This window comes from Nicotiana tabacum, chromosome 22 (assembly GCF_000715075.1).
Source record: "Nicotiana tabacum cultivar K326 chromosome 22, ASM71507v2, whole genome shotgun sequence".
Lineage (NCBI taxonomy): Eukaryota > Viridiplantae > Streptophyta > Magnoliopsida > Solanales > Solanaceae > Nicotiana > Nicotiana tabacum.
This window is the reverse complement of record NC_134101.1, coordinates 85629770-85648903: the sequence shown is the minus strand read 5'-3', so window position 1 is coordinate 85648903 and position 19134 is coordinate 85629770. Positions and strand designations below refer to the sequence as shown.

At 37.1% G+C, this 19134-nt stretch overlaps 1 protein-coding gene across 1 annotated transcript; it reads left to right on the top strand.

Moving 5' to 3' along the window:
* Positions 1–13499: 13499 nt before the first annotated feature.
* LOC107784543 (uncharacterized) lies at positions 13500–18465 on the top strand. Its single transcript, XM_016605692.2, has 3 exons — positions 13500–14001; positions 15209–16169; positions 17367–18465. The coding sequence occupies exons 2-3, from the start codon at positions 15274–15276 to the stop codon at positions 17548–17550; spliced, it is 1080 nt and encodes a 359-aa protein (XP_016461178.2). The 5' UTR covers positions 13500–14001; positions 15209–15273; the 3' UTR covers positions 17551–18465.
* The last annotated feature ends 669 nt before the right edge of the window (positions 18466–19134 follow it).

Here is a 19134-nt window from a genome sequence, read left to right as displayed (position 1 = left end):
TGAAATTTCATTTTTTCACAAAATTTTTATTGAATATTTCCTGCAAATTTACTTAGTGGTTTTGCTGCAAAATTACATGCGAATATGTGTCATGAAAATACCTAGAAAAACTCCTTTCTTTCTCAATTTTTATAAAAATTTACTTACGATTTTTTAGTATTTCTTGCGGAAAAGTCCGCAAGTAATTTACATAGGGATTTAACATTCCTAGGTAATGCACCTGTTGCCAATTTATCCTCAGGTAACATACCTGGGGAATTGAAAATTCTCATGTAATAGTTACCCGCGACCTTTATTCCTGCAAATTTCCGTTTGCATGAAAATCCCTAGGTAAATGTTTTACCTGCGAATTTTACATTATAATCCCTAAAAAATTCACATGTAAATAGTACTTTTCTTGTAGTGGGAGTCATGACTCTTTGAGCATGGCTAGTGCAATTGGGACTCCTATCTATGCAGACGAGTGTACTGCAAAGAAAACTAGAGTGTCTTTTGCGAGGATGCTGATAGAAGTAAACATCACTAAAAAGTTGCCTCTAGAGCTAATGGTGATGGATCCAAATGGCAAAAAATTCACCCAGCATGTTAGGTATGACTGGAAAAATGTTTAGTGATGGGGCACAAATGTGGCATAGAGCAACGGCCAAATAATGACCAAGAGAAATAACCTATAAAGAGAAGAGACCCTAAGAAGGTCACAATAGAATGGAGATGCAAAGGTACAGTGAATGGAGGAGAGAATCAGATTAACCAACCAGAAATCCAAGCTCACCATCAAGCACATGACATTCCTCTTCAGCAGAGCAATGAAGGTTCACAAAGCAAAGCAAATGTACAACCAACTGTTGACAATAGTGAACTAGTATAGCAGGACAATTTTCAAATACCTATACAACAATACAAGGACAATTTGGAGGCAACAATAGATAAGGGCAAAGCTAAAGAAACTATGTTGGAATTGAATCTGGTAAACTTTCTAGTATTGTCAGCTGTAGCAGTGAAAAATACCTTTGAGCCACTACAAAGGGAAATTGGAATGCTAACACCTTACCACCTGATAAGGGTAGGGGTCATATGACTTGCTAATGAAGTGGCTCTTCTGGAACATCAGAGGTGTGAATAAGAGTTACAAACAAAAAGAGTTAAAAAAGTATATTAGTAATCAAAAAATAAAGCTAGTAGCTATAGTTGAAACTAGAGTCAAAGAACACAATGCAAGCAAGGTAATGCTAAAATTAATCTCAGGGTGGAACTATTTTACAAACTATCAACATGCCCCAAATGGAATAGTGTGGCTTACATGGGTTCCCCAATGGTACACTGTTACATTGCTAAGAACTGAAGCTCAATTTATACATTGTTTGGTACAGGATAGGCTGGGTGTGGTGGATTGTGAAGTTACAACTATCTATGGATATAATAATCTATAACAAAGAAAATAATTGTGGGAAGCTATAAAGGAGCTAGCAGTAAGAATTACCAAACCATGGCTCCTATGTGGTGATTTCAATATTGTGTTGTACTCTAATGACAGATTTATGGGTAATCCTATCACCTATACAAAAGTTCGGACTTTGCTGATTGCATGACTTCACTATCCCTGAATGAACTGTCGTGGACAGGAGAATAGTACACATGGTCAAACAAACAATATGGTGCAGATAGGGTGCAAGCTTGACAGAGAACTTGGTAACTTTGAATGGATAATGCAGTGGGGTCATGTGACTACTGAATATGGCCTACCATTTATCTCTGATCATAACCCCATGATTCTCACCCTACACTTAGCTCCAAAATATGGCAAAATACCATTTAGATTCTTTAATGTTTAGGCTGAGCATGATAGTTTTATTAATATTGTGGAAAGGATTTGGGGAGAATCATATGCTAACCTGCAAAATGAAGAATGTTTGGTTGAAGCTGAAGGCTCTAAGACCAATGTTCAGAGCCTTAGATAATGAGCAATTTAGAACTATTAGCTTAAAGATTGAACAGGCTAGAATGGAATTAGAATACATACAAGGAGGATCAATACAACATGTAGTGACTCACTGCTTGAAGAAGAAAGGAACCTACTACAGAATTTAGAGAAATGGTCTCTCATAGAAGAAAGTGTATTGAAGCAGAAGTCAAGAGCAAAATGGATTAGATTTGGTGATTCAAACATCAAATATTTTGCAGTAGTCATGAAGGAAAGAAGTCAGAAGGGCTAAATGAAATTATGGCCCTCATAGGTGATAAGCTTACCCATCCTGACAATATTAAGCAGGAGGTCATTGAATTTTTCAAGTCATTAATGGGATCAGCAGCCCATTCTCTCCCTGCTATAAATAGACTGGTTATGTGGAATGGACCAGTATTGTCACAACAACAAAAGATTGCCCTTTGTGCTGAGGTTACTAACAAAGAAATCTATGTTGGACTCTGTGCTATTGATAGTGATAAAGCACCAGGTATAGATGAATACAATGCCTACTTCTTTAAGAAGGCATGGATGGTCATTAAGGATGAAGTTACTCAAGCTGTCAAAGATTTCTTTACTACTAGAAAATTGTATAAAGTTGTAAACTGTACTACTCTCACACTGGTGCCTAAAATACTCAGTCCTAATACAATCAAAGATTATTGACCAATTGCATGCTACACTATGCTATATAAATTGACACCAAAAGTGCTAGCAGCCAGGATACAACAAGTCATTGCCTCTATCATCTGTGAGGCACAGGCTGGATTCATTCCTGGCAGGAGGATAGCTAATAACATCATACTAGCACATGAACTAGTAAAGGCATACACAAGGAAAAACATCTCTGATAAATGTATGATCAAGATTGATCTTCAAAATGCATAAAACTCAGTTGAGTGGAGTTTTCTGGAGCAAGTTCTGATAGAGCTGGGATTTCCTATGAGATTTGTAGCATGGATAATGGAGTGTGTTACCACTGTTAAATATACTATCATGATAAATGGTGAATCCACCCCACTTTTTGATGCTCTAAAAGTTTGAGGCAAGAGGATCCTATCTCCCCCTTCTTGTTTGCCATAGTTATGCAGTATCTCAGTAGAAGCCTCAACAGTCTCAAAGAAGTTAAGAGTTTCAGATTTCATCCAAGATGTGAAAAGCTAGGAATCACACACCTAAGCTATGCAGATGATCTACTTTTATTTGCTAGAGGTGACCTTCCCTCAATCTCTGCTATTCATAGATGTTTCAGTCAATTCACCCAAGTATCTGGACTACAAGAAAATCTGAGAAAAAGCTCAGTGTACTTTGGGGGAGTCCCTCAGAATGTAAGAGTGGAGATCCTACAGTAATTAGTCTTCACGGTGGGAGAACTGCCTTTAAAATACCTTGGTATCCTACCTGCTACCAAGAAGCTCTTATTGATATAATGGCACTCTTTGGTAGAGAAGATAGTTGCAAAGATTTCTTCCTGGACAGCAAAGAAATTATCATATGTTGGGCGAGTATAGCTTGTTCAAATTATGCTTTTTGGTATTCAATCTTATTGGCCGCAGCTGTTCACCCTACCTTCAAAGGTCTTGAAGATGATTGACTCATACTGTAGAAGCTACATCTGGTCTGGGGTAAATGTAATTACCAAAAAAACTTTGGTAGCCTGGGACAGAATGTGTTCACCTAATCAAGTGGGGGCCTAAACTTGATTAATTTTCATCTATAAAATAAGGCTGCTCTAACAAAAATATGCTAGGATGTAGCACACAAGAAATATCGACTATGGATACGATGGATACATGCTTTTTACATCAAAGACAAAAATTTTGAACAAGTGGCAATTCCCCAACAAGCAAGCTGAATGGTGAGACAAATACTAAATGCTAGAATAACTCTTCAACGTGTGCAACAAAGTCAACATCAAAAAAGAGTATGATCAACAATTTCTACTTGCAGTTGATGGGACATAGGCCAATAGTTAACTGGAAATGCTTGATGTTTCAAAACAATGCCAGGCCAAAAGCTATATTCACCATGTGGTTTCAACTACATAGGAGATTAATGACTATAGATAGGCTGATACAATGAGGTTTAGTTGTTGATCCAAAATGCTCTTTATGCCAAGCTCATGATGAGAACAAGGAATACTTGTTTGTTAATTGCCAATTCACAAAGGATTTATGGCAGAGAATCATACATTGGATGAAAAGACAGGATGTTATGAGAGATAATTGGGAATAGCATATGTAATGGGTGATACAATATGCTAAGGGTAGATCACAACGAGACCAACTCTACAGAATGGTGTATGCTGAGATAACTCATTTTATTTGGATTGAGAGAAACCTGCGGCTATTTGAAAAGAGAAGCAGAGGAGTTGATAGTATTGCACGAGAGTTAGCATACATTTTTAATGTGAGAGCCACCACTGGGATTAGTAGCATGGTACAACATTTTATGTTTTAAATAGAGATAGTTAGTGTAGGTTTTTGAATTTTGTAAAGATTATAGCTGCTGAGGTATAAGCAGGCTATAGATATGTAAAGTTACTGGTGATTAATAAAATTGTTAGTTACCAAAAAAAAGATGTTGTGATAGTGTTGTATTGTTGTAGTAGATGTTTATGCTCTTGTGACACTAGTTTTGGGGGTTCCTAGTGGATGTTCATTATTTTATTTCACATTATTATTATCACTTCACTTTATGATTTATTCATATTCGGAAATTTGGTAAAGAAAAGCGCTGGTTTCTATGAGCGCTAGATTTTATTCTATTTATTTAATGAAATTCCTAATTTTAAAAATTTAAAATGGATAGTTAAGTAGAGGTTCACGCGTTGGCTTGCCTAGCAGCATAATTGGGCACCATCACGACCTATTATTAGATTTGGGTCGTGGCAGTTTGGTATCAGAGCTCTAGGTTCACTTGGGTCACACGAGTCATGAGAAAGTTCGAGACTTGCAGATCAGTACAAAGACGTCTGTACTTATCTTCGAGAGGCTACTGGGTTGTTAGGAGATCTTCCCTTTCTTGATCCCTCGTCGTGCGATTTAATTTCATTGAAGCTTATGTCTTCATTGCCTTCCTACTTGTTCTTGCGCGATGTCGAACGTTCGGTATCAATTGGGCACCGACGAGTGTTGGAGATGATACAGATATAGTGCAGGATGTTTTTCAGCATGTATTCAGGCGGACTATTATCATCACCTTTTGGAGGGGTGTTCTGTCATTTTAGCCCAGTGTTAGAGTTGCCTATGATTTCGAGGCTATGCATAGTGTATTTTGATGCTCATGCATTGTTATGGCACAGTGTTGGTGTAAATAGTATGATGCTTAATTATGTGTCACGACAGTGAATGACTCGAGATAAGGATATTTAGTTCATGGTTTAGATATTTGGCGTTTAATTCCAATGGAGGAGAGGCAATCATACTATGGATGTTCAGGCTTTTGTTGATGGAGTAGCGAGATTGGATATTTTCGAACTTGGTGGAATTCTTGTTTGTGATGTGGTGTCATCGTCTTTGTTTGAATGCATTTAGGCTCCTCAGTGTGATGGTCTTCATTGGTTTGCCTTCGGTGCAAGGGTGTTATGAAATGGTACCTAAGAAGCGGGTATTCGAGATGGTGGTGTATGGCAGCTTCAAGGTTGAATCAGTATTTCTAGTGTTGATGGCTCAAGAAAGATGATCTTTATAGAGAGTTAGAGTTGGTGGCAGTTTATTAGTTTGAGTTGGTGGCAGTTTATTAGTTTGGATGCTACAGAGATGTATAATGATTTGAGGCAGTATTTTAATAGTGAAGGATAAGGAAGGATATGGAGAGTTATGTCTCGTGGTAGATGAGTTGATAGCAGGTCAAGTACGAGCAGAAGAGATCGAGTAGGTTGCATAAGAAGTTTGAATGTGACGGGAAGAGTGTGTTTGGAATGTAGAGGGATGTGTAAGCTTGATTATTGTTTTGGGATGCAACAAGACTTTGAATTTTAGAATGTATTATTGGACCTTCAATTGGTGTAAATGGGATGAACGGACTCTTGCAGTTGGCGGATGAGTGTGGACCTAGGAGAATCAACTGATTTCATAATGGACGTGGTTATGGCTATGTCGTTGGAGGATTTCTATATGAGATTACACAGGTGGGCTATCTCCTGTGAGAAGGTTAGGGGTTACATGACTCCTAATGAAGTTCCTATAAAGAGTTCTACCTTCTATCTAATGGGATGCATGTATTGCGATGTGAGCTTGGATCACTTGAAGAATATGGTACGACTTTCAAGAGGTCGAGTGTGCAATTGTGGCTAATAATTTGTGATGTGTTACGATTAGTGCAAGAAGAACTTATGAGAAATTTGGCTAAGCAATGGTGCGAGTTCATGGTAACGAAGAGGAGGAGTAACTGTGGGTTATGAATTTATGTGATTGTGTCTTAAAGATAAGTGGGGGAGCCTACCGTCTTGATTGGGTCACATAGTGATGTGCCTTTGCAATTTTATATTATCAGTATATTGGTGGAAAAGTTATTACTAAAGGAAGAAAACATCAGGATAATTTGAGCAGGGGATTAGATGGATGTGATGTAAAAGGAAAAGTATTTATCTCATTGCTTTATTGGAGTGCTCATGTACTAACGGAGCACTAGTGGATTAGTTAAATAATCGAGACTGGACTAGAGTGGGCGACTCTCAATAATTGTTCTAGTGGATTTAAGATTTTAGGTGTGGTAATTAAGGATTTTCAGGTTTATTACATGGATGAGGATTGGGTTTTGCAGTAGAGTGTTAAAGGTACTTGGAGAATTTCTATGTTATCAGTGGGCCGGCAGTGTAGTGTTAAAAAATGGGAGAAACAACTTCGGATTTGCAGAAGATCTAATCAGCATAGGTGTATCAGTTGGAGTTACTATAGACTACATGAGGAGGGTATGAAATGGCTTATAGGTATTAAAACAATGTGGTCTCATAATTTGGGTCACTTGGGATGAGTGTTGATTGGGATCCATTATATGATTGAATAGAGGTATTGATTCTGAAGTCTAGTCAAGAAGAAATCGGAAGAAGCTGAGTCAGCCTAGTAGTGGTTTGGATCGACGTGGTTAAGGAAAAGATCGGTTCCTTTAGTGTGGTGAGGCAATACAGGTGTTTCGTGGTTGTACATGTGGGCTTAATAGCCTCCATCATTTTATTGATTTGAAGGTATTTGATTCTGATGGTTTTGATTATGTGTAAATGGGCCTCGGAAGATTTATGGCGATTTAGAACACGACTTGAGTTCTACTGTCTTTTGCGGGTATAGGAAGCTAGTTGTGTGTTGCAATTCTTCTTCTAAAATGACTTAAGTGAAAGGTTCTAGCCGATGAAGTGTTTATTCTACTGGTGGTTTAGGAGTTATGATAAAATTCTTGTACTCTCGCGTAGCAGCATGATAGGTGCACTGAGTGATATGGAATTGGAATTTGAGGATCAAGGTTATGATCCAATTTTGACAGGACTGTCACGATCTCAGAAGGGCTGGGGAGAGATTTCAGATGTTCAGAGTATGTTGGCTTTATTTTTGTGTCGCCTGAGAATAATGTTCTGTGGAAGAGGCATTGTTTATTGATTTATGGATTCTTGATTTGAATTACGGTAATAGTATGGTTGGTAGCCATGGATTTACAGATTTTACTACTTGGTGCGGAAGGTTGTGGGAGTATCTCCCGCTAGATGATTGTATAAGTGTCACATATCAAACATTTATGTGGTAGAGATTGAAATCCAGTATGGAGATTCTAGTACTATCATTGGTGGAGAGTTTATGTCTAAGAGGAGTTCTATTTCTTTGGTTACGGACCATGGGAGTTTGTTCCGTATTAGACTATAGATCGTATGCATCATGAATAGGGTTATTGTGGATCTTTGGAAGGTTATTGGCATATTTTGAGATGTTCGGAATCGGCTTGAGGTCCATTGGTAGGCCTAATGTAAATGTATATTTTATACCAAATCAGATATGTTTATTCGATATAGCATCGCTTATTGATGGGTCTTCGGGCGTGGTGGATGATATGCATGCCTTCGTCTATTTCAGATGCTACTTTTTTATGCCATATGGGTTGTGAGACGGCTTGATTATTCACACATGTATTGTGATATTGTGTAGCTTGTGGTGTTTTGTGAGCAAGATGGCTCTCGAGATGCAGGCCATTTATTGCACCTTAGTCGTGCTTGGAATTTCATAGCGCATGCCTCTACCTGTCTCCCTGGGGTTGTGTTTATGCACTTGGCATACTTGTGGTCGATATTTGGGCATTTTGTAGGTGTGAGCATTATGGCTTGATGGGTATTTCCTTATTAATTATTATTTGTGGATCGGGTGACACACCGCTACGGATATGATGTGTAGATTAGGTTGCACGCTGCAACAGTGAGATGTTGAGTACGGTTCCCAGTACTTATTTTGTGTGTTTTGTTTATCACCCTTGTGATAGTTCATATTATTTGTTTGGTTGATTTGAAGGTTATGCGGGCTGGGTAGTTCTTTGCCAGAGTTTGTTTTTCCTTATTGGTCATATTTGAGTTGAAGCTTATAGCGCATTGATAGTGGTGTACTAAGAATTTAGATGGTGTTTGAGGTGACTTATTGCCCGAGCAGCTTGTACTGGGTGAGATGAGGTTATTGGACCTGAAATTAGTGCAATCGGAGTGAGGCAATGGTTCTTGTCAAGCAGAAAGACTCCATGAGTTATTAATTTGGCAGGTAGTTATGAGTTTCTACACATCTCTTTCATCGTTGCAGTATTGCGAGGGTCGAAAAACGTCTTATATTCATTATGAGGTATATTACGGGAATCGGGTTCGTGAATTTGCAGCTATTTGGTTGGAGGATGTTATTATGAGCATACGAACTATGCGGTGCATTGCATGAATTCATTATGGGTGCATGATCATGTTTAAGTACAGCATGTTGAGATTGACATGGTGTATGTATGTTAGAATCAGACCTGGTAGAGAATTCTGGATGTTGGAATTTAGTTCCAAGGCTTGCTAAGGTAGCAGGAAGGATCTTCAGTCTGGCTTGAGCTAATGTGCTCATATGGAGTTGTGGTGGCACGGGTAAGTGCACGGGGTGTTAAACAGCGATTTTGGGCAACTCTAGAACATTTCTTGGCATATTCGAGGACGAACGTATGTTTAAGTGGGGGAGAATGTAACGACCCGACCAATCATTTTGCGCTCTAGCATGTCATTCGGCGGTTTAAGACATTGAGTAGCTTCACTTTATGTATTATGTCTTGCACATGTAGTCGGATTAGATTTTCGAGAAGATCAGAGTTGGTTTGGAAGAATAATTCTCAATTTGGAAGTTTTAAGTTGAAAGAGTTGACCAAAGTTTGACTTTAGAGTAAATGACCTTGGATCAAAGTTTTGAAAGTTTCGTTGGCTTCGGATGATGATTTTAGACTTAGGCGTATGACCGGATTTAGATCTGGAGGTCTGTAGATTGATTTGATGCTTTTTGGCGAAAGTTGGAAGATTGAAGGTTTAGAAGGTTGATAGGTTCGACCGAGAGTTGACTTTGTTGATATCGGATCCGGATTATGTTTTTTTTTTAGAATTGGTATAGGTCTGTTGTGTAATTTGGGACTTGCATGCAAAATTTGAAGTCATTCCGGATTGATTTGATATGGTTCAACATGAGTTCTAGAAGTTTAAGAGTTCATTAGTTCATTAGGCTTGAATTGATGTGTGATTCATGATTTTGATGTTATTTGGTGTGATTTGAGGCCTTGAGTAGGTTTGTGTTATATTTTTGAACTGTGTGTGATTGGATGGGTACCGAAGGCCTCAGGTGTGTTTCAGATGTGTTTGGGTTGTATCGCGCTCTTATTTGATGTTTCAGCGTCGTTTCTTTGGGTATAAAGGGTACTATATTGAGAAAACAACCTTCAATTTGTGATTAGATCGAACCATTAGATCCGTATCGTAATTACGGAACCATAGCAACAAGATCGTCAAATTCTGAGGTCGTAAAAGAGAGTTATGCCTATTTCCATGTCGGGAAAGATTTCTAATTTCTGGTGCGAACCTTTGTTCTTCGCGAACACGAGAGAGGTTCCGGGAATGCGAAGAAGGATTTCTGGGTTGAACGGTCAACGTGAAAATTTGTCCTTTGCAAACGCGAAGGTGTCCAGCAAAGGCGAAAAGAACAAAAATCACCTAGGCAGTGTTTTAAATAGGCAGGCCGAGCATTTTAGTGTTTTGAGCAAAGCTTGAGTTCTAGAGCTCCGTTTGAGGTAATTTTCGAGGTGCTGTTCTCATATAAACAAGGGGTAAATATGATATTCATTTTGATATTTTTCTATGATTATTTTTGTTGATTATTATTTTTATCCGTATTTGGAATGTTGAGATTGGGGTTTTGAGCCTCAAAGTTGAGAAATGGTAAGTCCTTGATTTGAGGGTCAATTTATGGATGAAATTGGATGATTTTTGGATATATACTATATAAGTTAAGGATAAAATTTATTTTCGATAATTTTTGAAATCCGGGTATGTGGCCCCGGAGTTTGACTATGTTGACTTTCAAATGGAGTTTGGAATTGTTATAAATTATTAAATTACGAGTATTGGAGTATATTTTAATTGGTTTGCATGTTATTTGATTATTTTCAGATCATTTGGCATCGGTTTGAGGAGTTAGAGAGGCGTTGGAGCCGGTTATCGAATTTTTGGAGCGAGATAAGTCTCCTGTCTAACCTTGTGAGAGAGAATTTACCCATAGGAGTTATATTTATTATGTGCTACATGTTGTGGGAGTTATGCACGTATGAGGTGACGAGTGTTCTTACGTATGCTAGAATTCCTTATTATGTTCGGGTAGACTCAGACTCACGCCATGCTTTAATTGTACTATTTGAGTTATTCTTGCATGTTTAAATGCTTTAATTTATATTTAGCCAGAGACTAGACTCGCGTAGAGTATCGGACTTGCTATTTTAGATACTTCACGAGTTACTTGATTAGCTGTGATTGTACATTTCTTTACAAATATCTTCGCGTGTGCGTATTCGTGAGATAGTTTTTCTTGAATTTTATAAGTCACACGTATATTCATGAGTGGGATCAGTGACCCATCAAAGTTTCAAATTCTAATGGGATCGGGCTGAACGCCTCAGCAATACTCTTATGGGATTGGGTCGTTTGCCTCAGTGGTATCATGCAACACACTCTTATGGGATCGGGTTGCTAGCCTCGACAGAGTAATATATTCTTATGGGATCGGGTCATTCGCCTCGGCAGTATCTTGTATCATATTCTTATAGGATCGGGTTGTTTGCCTCGGTAGTTTTAGGTATCACACTCTTATGGGATCGGGTCATTCGTCTTGGTAGTTCTATGAAATACTCTTATGGGATCGGTCCGCTCGCCTCGGCAGAATCGTGTGAAATACTTGATAAGGAGTCTGCGTACTCACGAATTTCCTGGTGGTTCCTAGTGGATGTTCATTATTTTATTTCACGTTATTATTATCACTTCACTTTATGATTTATTTATATTCGAAATTTTGGTAAAGAAAAGCACAGGTTTCTATGAGTGCTAGATTTTACTCTATTTATTTAATGAAATTCCTGATTTTAAAATTTAAAATGGATAATTAAGTGGAGTTTCACGCGTTGGCTTGCCTAGCAGCATAGTTGGGCGCCATCACAACCTATTATTGGATTTGGGTCGTGACAGGAAACACGTTTTTTTCAAGGCTTTTGACCTACGGAAGATTGGAAGAGCATTAGAGACTTAAAGCACAAGGATTCATCAGTCTTTTCTCAATTCAACACTCGAGTTTAGATTGAATTCATGTTTTTTTATTATTCAACTTTGTTTGCGATGAATTTCTCCTGAATATGGTTAGGATTTGGCGGATATGGTATTTTGATTGATATTTGTGGATTTTAACTCTAGTTCTTTTCTTGAATTTGTTTATGGAGATTTGAATTGATTGCAACTTTATTCACTGGTTTATTTAATCGAAAGAGGAATATTTTGGTGATTATCTTTGCATTATTTTATTTGGTTTAATTCAATGATTCTTTTAATTAATCGAAATAGCTTGTTGAATTGTTGATTAAATCATGTTAGGATAATATTTGAGAGACGTTTTCCTGAAGACTAATCTATTAACGCATGCTTGCATATGTTTACAATGCTTATATTAGTTCACCTCGTAAAATTAAGATTTAATCGGGAGAGGAGTCTTGATTACACATTTGGACTAATCATCTAGTAAATTCGTGAGAATCATTAGAACTTTAGAGTGAATTGAACTAGAGTTAGATCCCAAATAGCTATCTTGCACCTATCCTGTCATGACCCTTATTTCTCCCACTGATATTTTATTGTTGCTCAACTCTTGTCTTTTTGTGATCAATATTTTAGTTTTATAGTTAATTTTAGTTATTAATCATCCAAACCAAAGTGTTAATCACCCTTAATAGTGTTAAGCTAGAAATTACTTGAGCATTATTTAAATCCAATCCCTATGGAGACGATAAGTAAACTATATTATTTTGTACAACGGGCATCAATTTCATATTTTTTTTTTGCGCTCGTCACCCACCCACAATTATAATTTTCAATCACACCTACTACCATCGTTAAAATAACAGTCCACCATCACCACCACTAAGTCACCATTTTCAAATATCACCACCAATCACCATTGTCATAACCACCACCAATTATATACATTGCCATCGTCATATATCGCCACTAACATTTACCACCATCAGTCACCATCATGCATCGCCAACCACTACTATTAGTCGCTATCACAATTAGCTATCATCATCATCATCCACCATACTTATCAACTGTTGTCACCAATTATCACCATCAATCACTATTGTTAACCATTCAACTACCATTAGCTACACTTACAATCACAAAACATCATCCAACATCACTACAATTCAATACTCATAACCACCACCATTTTGGACTCCAAATTGATGGGTTGATATTAGCTCATGCATGCAGTTATTCACTCTTGGAATAGGAATCCATTTTTTCAAAGATCCTGGCTTTCGTACTTTGGTAGATATGCTAGATCCTTTTTATTACCTATTTTGGACGATATCTATCTATGCTTTATCTCTATTCTCAACCATTTGAGTGAAATGCGGCAAAAGAAAAAGAAACGATATCACCCCAAGGACATCGTGGAGAAAAAATCGAAGCATTCCGGAGAGTTGGAGTAAGTAAAACAGTACTTATTAGCTTATTGTGACCATCACCAGCCACTATCCAAATTTATTTCTTAGCATTATATATATAAAAGTGAGATAGAATGAAAAATAAAAATATATTTATTAGCAATACGTGAATAAAATAACTAAACACAAAAAAGCTATTAAAGTAAGCATTCTCATACTTTTCACTCAACTCAACAAATAAAAATTATCACATTATTATATGACCTCATAAATATTTCCTACATTATAATTTCTGTATAATTAAAACGTGAATCAAACGACACCTAACTTCTTTTCTCTCGTTAGGATCAGCTATGGCATGTTAACAGTAACTAGCGATGGCGCCAACGGTTAGTTATAACTTATAAAAGCATACATCACCTAAATAGCCGCTTAGCCCTTCTTTTTTAATGCAAAATTTAACTCAAAAAGATGAAATCCTAAAAAAAATATTTTCCTTTTTTTATCCTTTTTCTATCTACCCTAAATCCAATTTTTTTGTTTTTGCATTTTGATTTCTGTTAATCCTCTTATAAAAATTATAAAACTTTTCGTTCATAGTTAAATATTTCTTGATTGTCAATCTCTAGTTTTTTGTTTGCAGAAATGCCACTTCTAGGTTGGTAATTTACTTGCAAACATGAAATTGCTAGTTATTAAGATTCCAATGAAGGTGCTATGAATTTCTTAAAAGATTTTAGATACTTTCAATTGCTTTCTTGGCACTTTTTATTTCAAAATTAGAATATGAATTTTCCGCAAATTCAGAGCCTGTGAAATTGCATTGGATGATATTACGCACATTTGATTTGGAGGTGAGCATATATTTTGTTTTATGAGCCTAATGACCAAGAAGAATTATACCTCTTTTTGTTATTACAATTGTTCGGGTCAGCTTACGCGCAAATATTGTACATTACTCTAATCGCTTACATAATAATCGATGGTTTATATTTGTTATAATAACTTTAAAAGATTTATGATTATTAACGTTCATTCGGGTTAGCAGATTCAGAGTTTGAAAATAATTTGTTGCTAGAGTTATATGGTGAAAGAAAGGAGATTGATGATTCATATAGCCGATCACAACTAGTTTGACATTGATGTGTAGAAGACTGATTTATTGATTTATTGTTGCTCTATGAATCTAGAAAGAACAAGGGAGAACCATGAAAATTTAAACTTTTTGTTAATTGTTTTTTTTTCCAATCTGCCCCAGAATCGCCAAAATCACCTTCTAATTCCCATTTTGGTGAAACAAATTGGTGATGTCATGTAGCGTAGTATGAAAGGTGTGGCCTAGCAGTCAATGAATTGGGTGAAAGTCGTGAGAGACCAGGCTCAAATTTCAGTAGAGACGAGTGATTTCTTCCCATCTATTGAACCCTTGGTGGGTACCAGAAATGCCACAGTTATCAAAAAAAAAAAAATGACGAAACTGGAAAAATAGCTCTAGATGGATTTGAAGCCTTGGTGGGCATTAAACCTATGGTGGTTATTCATCCTAAACTCGACAATATTGGTTTATAGTCTTAATTTTACACATAGTTAGATATCTTAGTCGGGGGCTTAAGATAAACGCCCCCGTCTAAGAGAACTGGCAAATGTAGTTAGTAGGTTTTGAAGAATAATGCCTAATTCTTACTTAACTCCAAACTTCTTTCCTGGAAGTGTATTTCTGAGCTCATAATATCTAAAATTCTGTCTGTATTTTTAACATATCCATCTTACTATGATCTGATAACTTAAGTAGTGTTGGATAGTTTATAATACTAAAAAGACAAGCCTGTTCTGAAAAGGTTCCAACCTTTTGAAATTTTGTTCTATAAATAAGAACATTGTGGGTACTTCTAGACGAGAGACATTGTATTCCCAGAGAACGTTGTTGGGGCAATCCATCTTTCGAGGAAGTGTTCTACACGCCTCAAGCTATATATGTTAGGCTATCTATATTTTCCCCCTCTCTTTATCAACTTTTCTAACAAGTAGTACATGTTTTGTTGATTCGTCCTTTTTCTGCAGGAGAAAGATTTGCTTGAGTTGCTGATAGCATTGAAGAATTGTGTTAATTAGAGGGAAAATAAAATATGGAGAAAGCGAATGCTAGCAAACCTGTAATGCAGCATCCTGATTCTGATCACTTATCAGCTTCTTCATCTGATTCGTCGCTGGAACTAAGTACTCATCCAAAGGAGTCTCTTGGAGATTTATATACAAAGTCCGAACCAGATGCTTCCCTATCTCCTAGTCCAGCAATCTCACCGTTTCCTGGTGTTTCTTCTCAGACGTCACAGTGGAGTATGATGAGTAATTCTCCGCGTGCTGAAACAGGAAATCCATTATTCCCCGATGCTTTTCCTCAGAATCTTGATCCAATGAAATCCCCTCCATCACATAGTACTATGGATCATCCTCCAGGTTATGATCCTAATCGTATTCCTAAATCCATTTTTTCGAGCAAGCCTACCACCCCGGAATGGAGCACTGCGTCAAATGAGTCATTATTTAGTATTCAAATGGGAACCAACAGCTTCTCCACAGATTACTCTTACTTGCTATCCAAATCTCAAGAACTCAACAAGCCTGAGGAATGGAAAAATTCTCCATATTATGCATCCGAAGTTAAATCCAATGACAGTAAGAACTTATCTTCCCCCCTTCCCCCTCTTATCGGGGTAAGCAGAGATAACGATGGAAAAAGTGCAAGAGCATCGGAAGGTCCTGGTATAGAGAAGAATGTCGAGAACCCCAAAATGGTCTCTGAGGAAAAACCTGCGAATAATAATATCAAGGAAAAGACAAGTAATGTCATTGAAGAGCCTGCTGCTACCACCTCTAACAGGACTGATGAAAGAGCTGTTAGGACTGATGACAGAGCTGTTCCTCCAACTGAGGCTACTCGTATTTCTTCACCTGCTCGTACATCTTCACCTTGCCACTCCGAGGCGAGTGGAAACAGTAGTAGTTCCTTTGCTTTCCCAGTGTAAGCTCTCCTTTCAGCGGTTTACATACAAATATTGGAACATAAACAAAAAAATTCTTTTTTCTTAACAAAAATAGAACATAAACATTTTATACCCTACAAAAGTATAAGGATACTTGGCAATTATGACAATCATCACCTTTTTCGTCAAAATAACAGCTGGGATAAAAGGTAAAAGCATCATACTGCTTTTTTGTGTAAAAGAGACGTGTAATTGACATCCAGAAACATAGAACTTTCTGCTGTTTTATTTTTTCTAATTAATAATCTCATTCTCTTGTCGAACTTTATGCTCTATAGCATTAATTTTCCTCTCATCATGGTTGCACCATGCACTATATATTTCTTTTGTGCTCATATTTGTACGAGACATCATGTTACCAAATTGCTGTCTAACATTATCCATTTTTCAATTTTGTGTCTTCCTTTTTAAAGACAGATACAAAGATTTTCCTGACAGTCTAAAGTTGTATTGCTTTCAGTGGATACTTTTAAACATCATGATTCATACATAGGGTATGCTATTCTATGTATTGGTGTCACTATCCTAAGAGGCGTTACCTGTATTCTGAATTTATCTATCAGAAAAAAATAATTGTTATCTTTCCTAGCTTTGCAAACATAACATTTATGAGTCTGGACCAAAGAAGTTGAATTTCAGACAAAACCTTTTAACTTATGAAATAAGCATTGCATTGTTGTATTTAGTATGTGACTAATATTGTTGTTTTTCTGCTCCCAATTATTTGATCAGATATAAAAGTTTGCCTTTTGAAATGAGAGGGGTCGCCTTTTGATGTTTTAAATGTGTTTCATTTGACAGATTGGATTCAGCATTTTGTTTATGCCTTGGGGATTTTTGATGTAGTGATCTTCTTAATGTTCTTTAATAATTAGAGAAACTTTTATATTAGCGCCAAACTTCTTTTGAAGGACAGTTTTAAAATCTTTTGAGAAATGGATTTAACCTTCTATTATTTTTTGGATCTGGACTTGATCATGTTATTGCACTGCTAATTGAGAATAACCGCTTTTTTCCCATGTTTATCATTCTCTCTTTCTTTATCTATCTATCTATGTTAAGGTTTCGTATTTGAGATGACGTTGTTATCTTTTGTGATATATGGTTTGCGAGGAGTCATTACCATGCATGAAATACATTTGAACTGTGTCTGATTAATTTTTTGTTCAATCCAGACTAGTAAATGATGGTGCGAAAAGCAACTCGCTGAAAGGTGCCACTGAGAAAGTAGAGAAACCTCAATCTCAACCAGAGTTCCAACCAGAAAAGCAGCCACAACACAAGCAATCAGAATCACAGCCTAAACCAGCAGAGAAAAGTTGGTGTTCATGTTTCGCATGTTGGCCTCGCTGTTGTTGATATATGTTTTTCCTCTCCTGTGTACATTGACAAGAATATTGACTAAACCATCTTCACTTCATCCACGACGCTTCTCAGCTGAACTGAGGAAAGTTGGAAGTTAGGTCAATATAATGAAATGGTATAGTCTTCACTAAGAAGCTTTGCAGATAATATTAGGGTGCCTGAAGATCCTTAATATCGTAAGTGTTAATCGGTCGATCTTCTGCTCTTAGGAAGTGTTTGATGAATATGCATGCTTTCTGGTGAAATATTGATCTAACACTATTAACTACCATAAGTTGCAGTGGTCTTCATTAGTCACATTCTACTGATCTCAGCTAAGGAGTTTCAGCTGTGAGAAAATTGTACAACTTTGTAAGGGAGGAAATTCTTTTTCTAGGATGACTATTTATTTGCAGATTGTAGTGGCCAAAACCTAACATGGGCTGAGCCGAGCAGTGTCCAGCACCGAGCTGAGTTCCATATTGGCTGACATGACATTCAATTATTGGACGACATGATATTCCATCACAGACGCACCAGGCCTTTGGTACGCCTTCTGACCCCGTTAAGATAGACCAGATCAACTCGCAACGTTCATGGTGTGAGATATCCATACAGTCCCTAGACTTCCAAGGACGTGCCTGCACCCAACTCTCCGCACCCCCTCCATCTTAGTCGGGCTGTTGGACACGTCAATCCACTACGTAGAGGGGATCAATCCTCTTCAGCGGGAAAATCGTGCAACACTATAACTTTGATTACCTGAATCTCTCTAAGTTCTCTCATTATAAGTTCTGTTTGTCGTAAAACACATCGCTGAACCTATTTAGTCCGAGTCGTGTTGTGTATTGGCTGCTTTAACACACCAATGTAACTCTCCAAGGTCGGAGGCACATTACTGTATAAGAACTCTTTACTGCTTTCTCTTTATCTTTTGTCCATTATGTCTTGGTTATACATCTAAGTGGTGGATTCTGGAATACATATTTTCAGTGGAATTATGATTTATGAGGCCATGGCTGGCAGCAGATTATGATAAACCAGAATGTAATGTGGATGCAACATCTGAAGCCTCAGTTCATGAAAACTTTAATAGTTTAATCAACTCAGGAACTGATATCAAGTGCATTAGCCAGATACATGATGACTTTATTTACTTATTTATATTATAATTAGTTTGTGCACACCTCGACTATTCCTCTAGTAACCTGTCAAGAATTGATATTGAGTGCATTATTAGCTAAATATAGATGAATTGATGACTTCTATCTTTTTCCTGATAATGGTGGTGTTCGATTCAGTTTGTGTGCACATTGGCTATTTCATTGAGTATCTGCTCTTCTCCACCAGCACTAGCATCGAGTAACTCTGCCTAACAAGGTTTAGACGAAGAAATCATCTACTAGAATTTTTTAGAATCGTGGTATCCCAGAATTTTTATCCACATTGTTGACCACTAAACCACGTGCCAATAAATTAAAGTTTGTACTACACATTTTCCTTTGACTAGTTGATCTTTTTAAATTTTAAGTGCTACAACTGACATCAGCATCTTTTCCACCAACAGACTGCATTGTACTATATTTCTTCCTATATTTG

Bases quoted from the DNA above. Each gene is read 5' to 3' on its own strand.
- LOC107784543 (XM_016605692.2), top strand. From the start codon at position 15,274: ATGGAGAAAGCGAATGCTAGCAAACCTGTAATGCAGCATCCTGATTCT. The intron at 16,170-17,366 runs GTAAGCTCTCCT...TGTTCAATCCAG, and splicing joins AGTTCCTTTGCTTTCCCAGT to ACTAGTAAATGATGGTGCGA.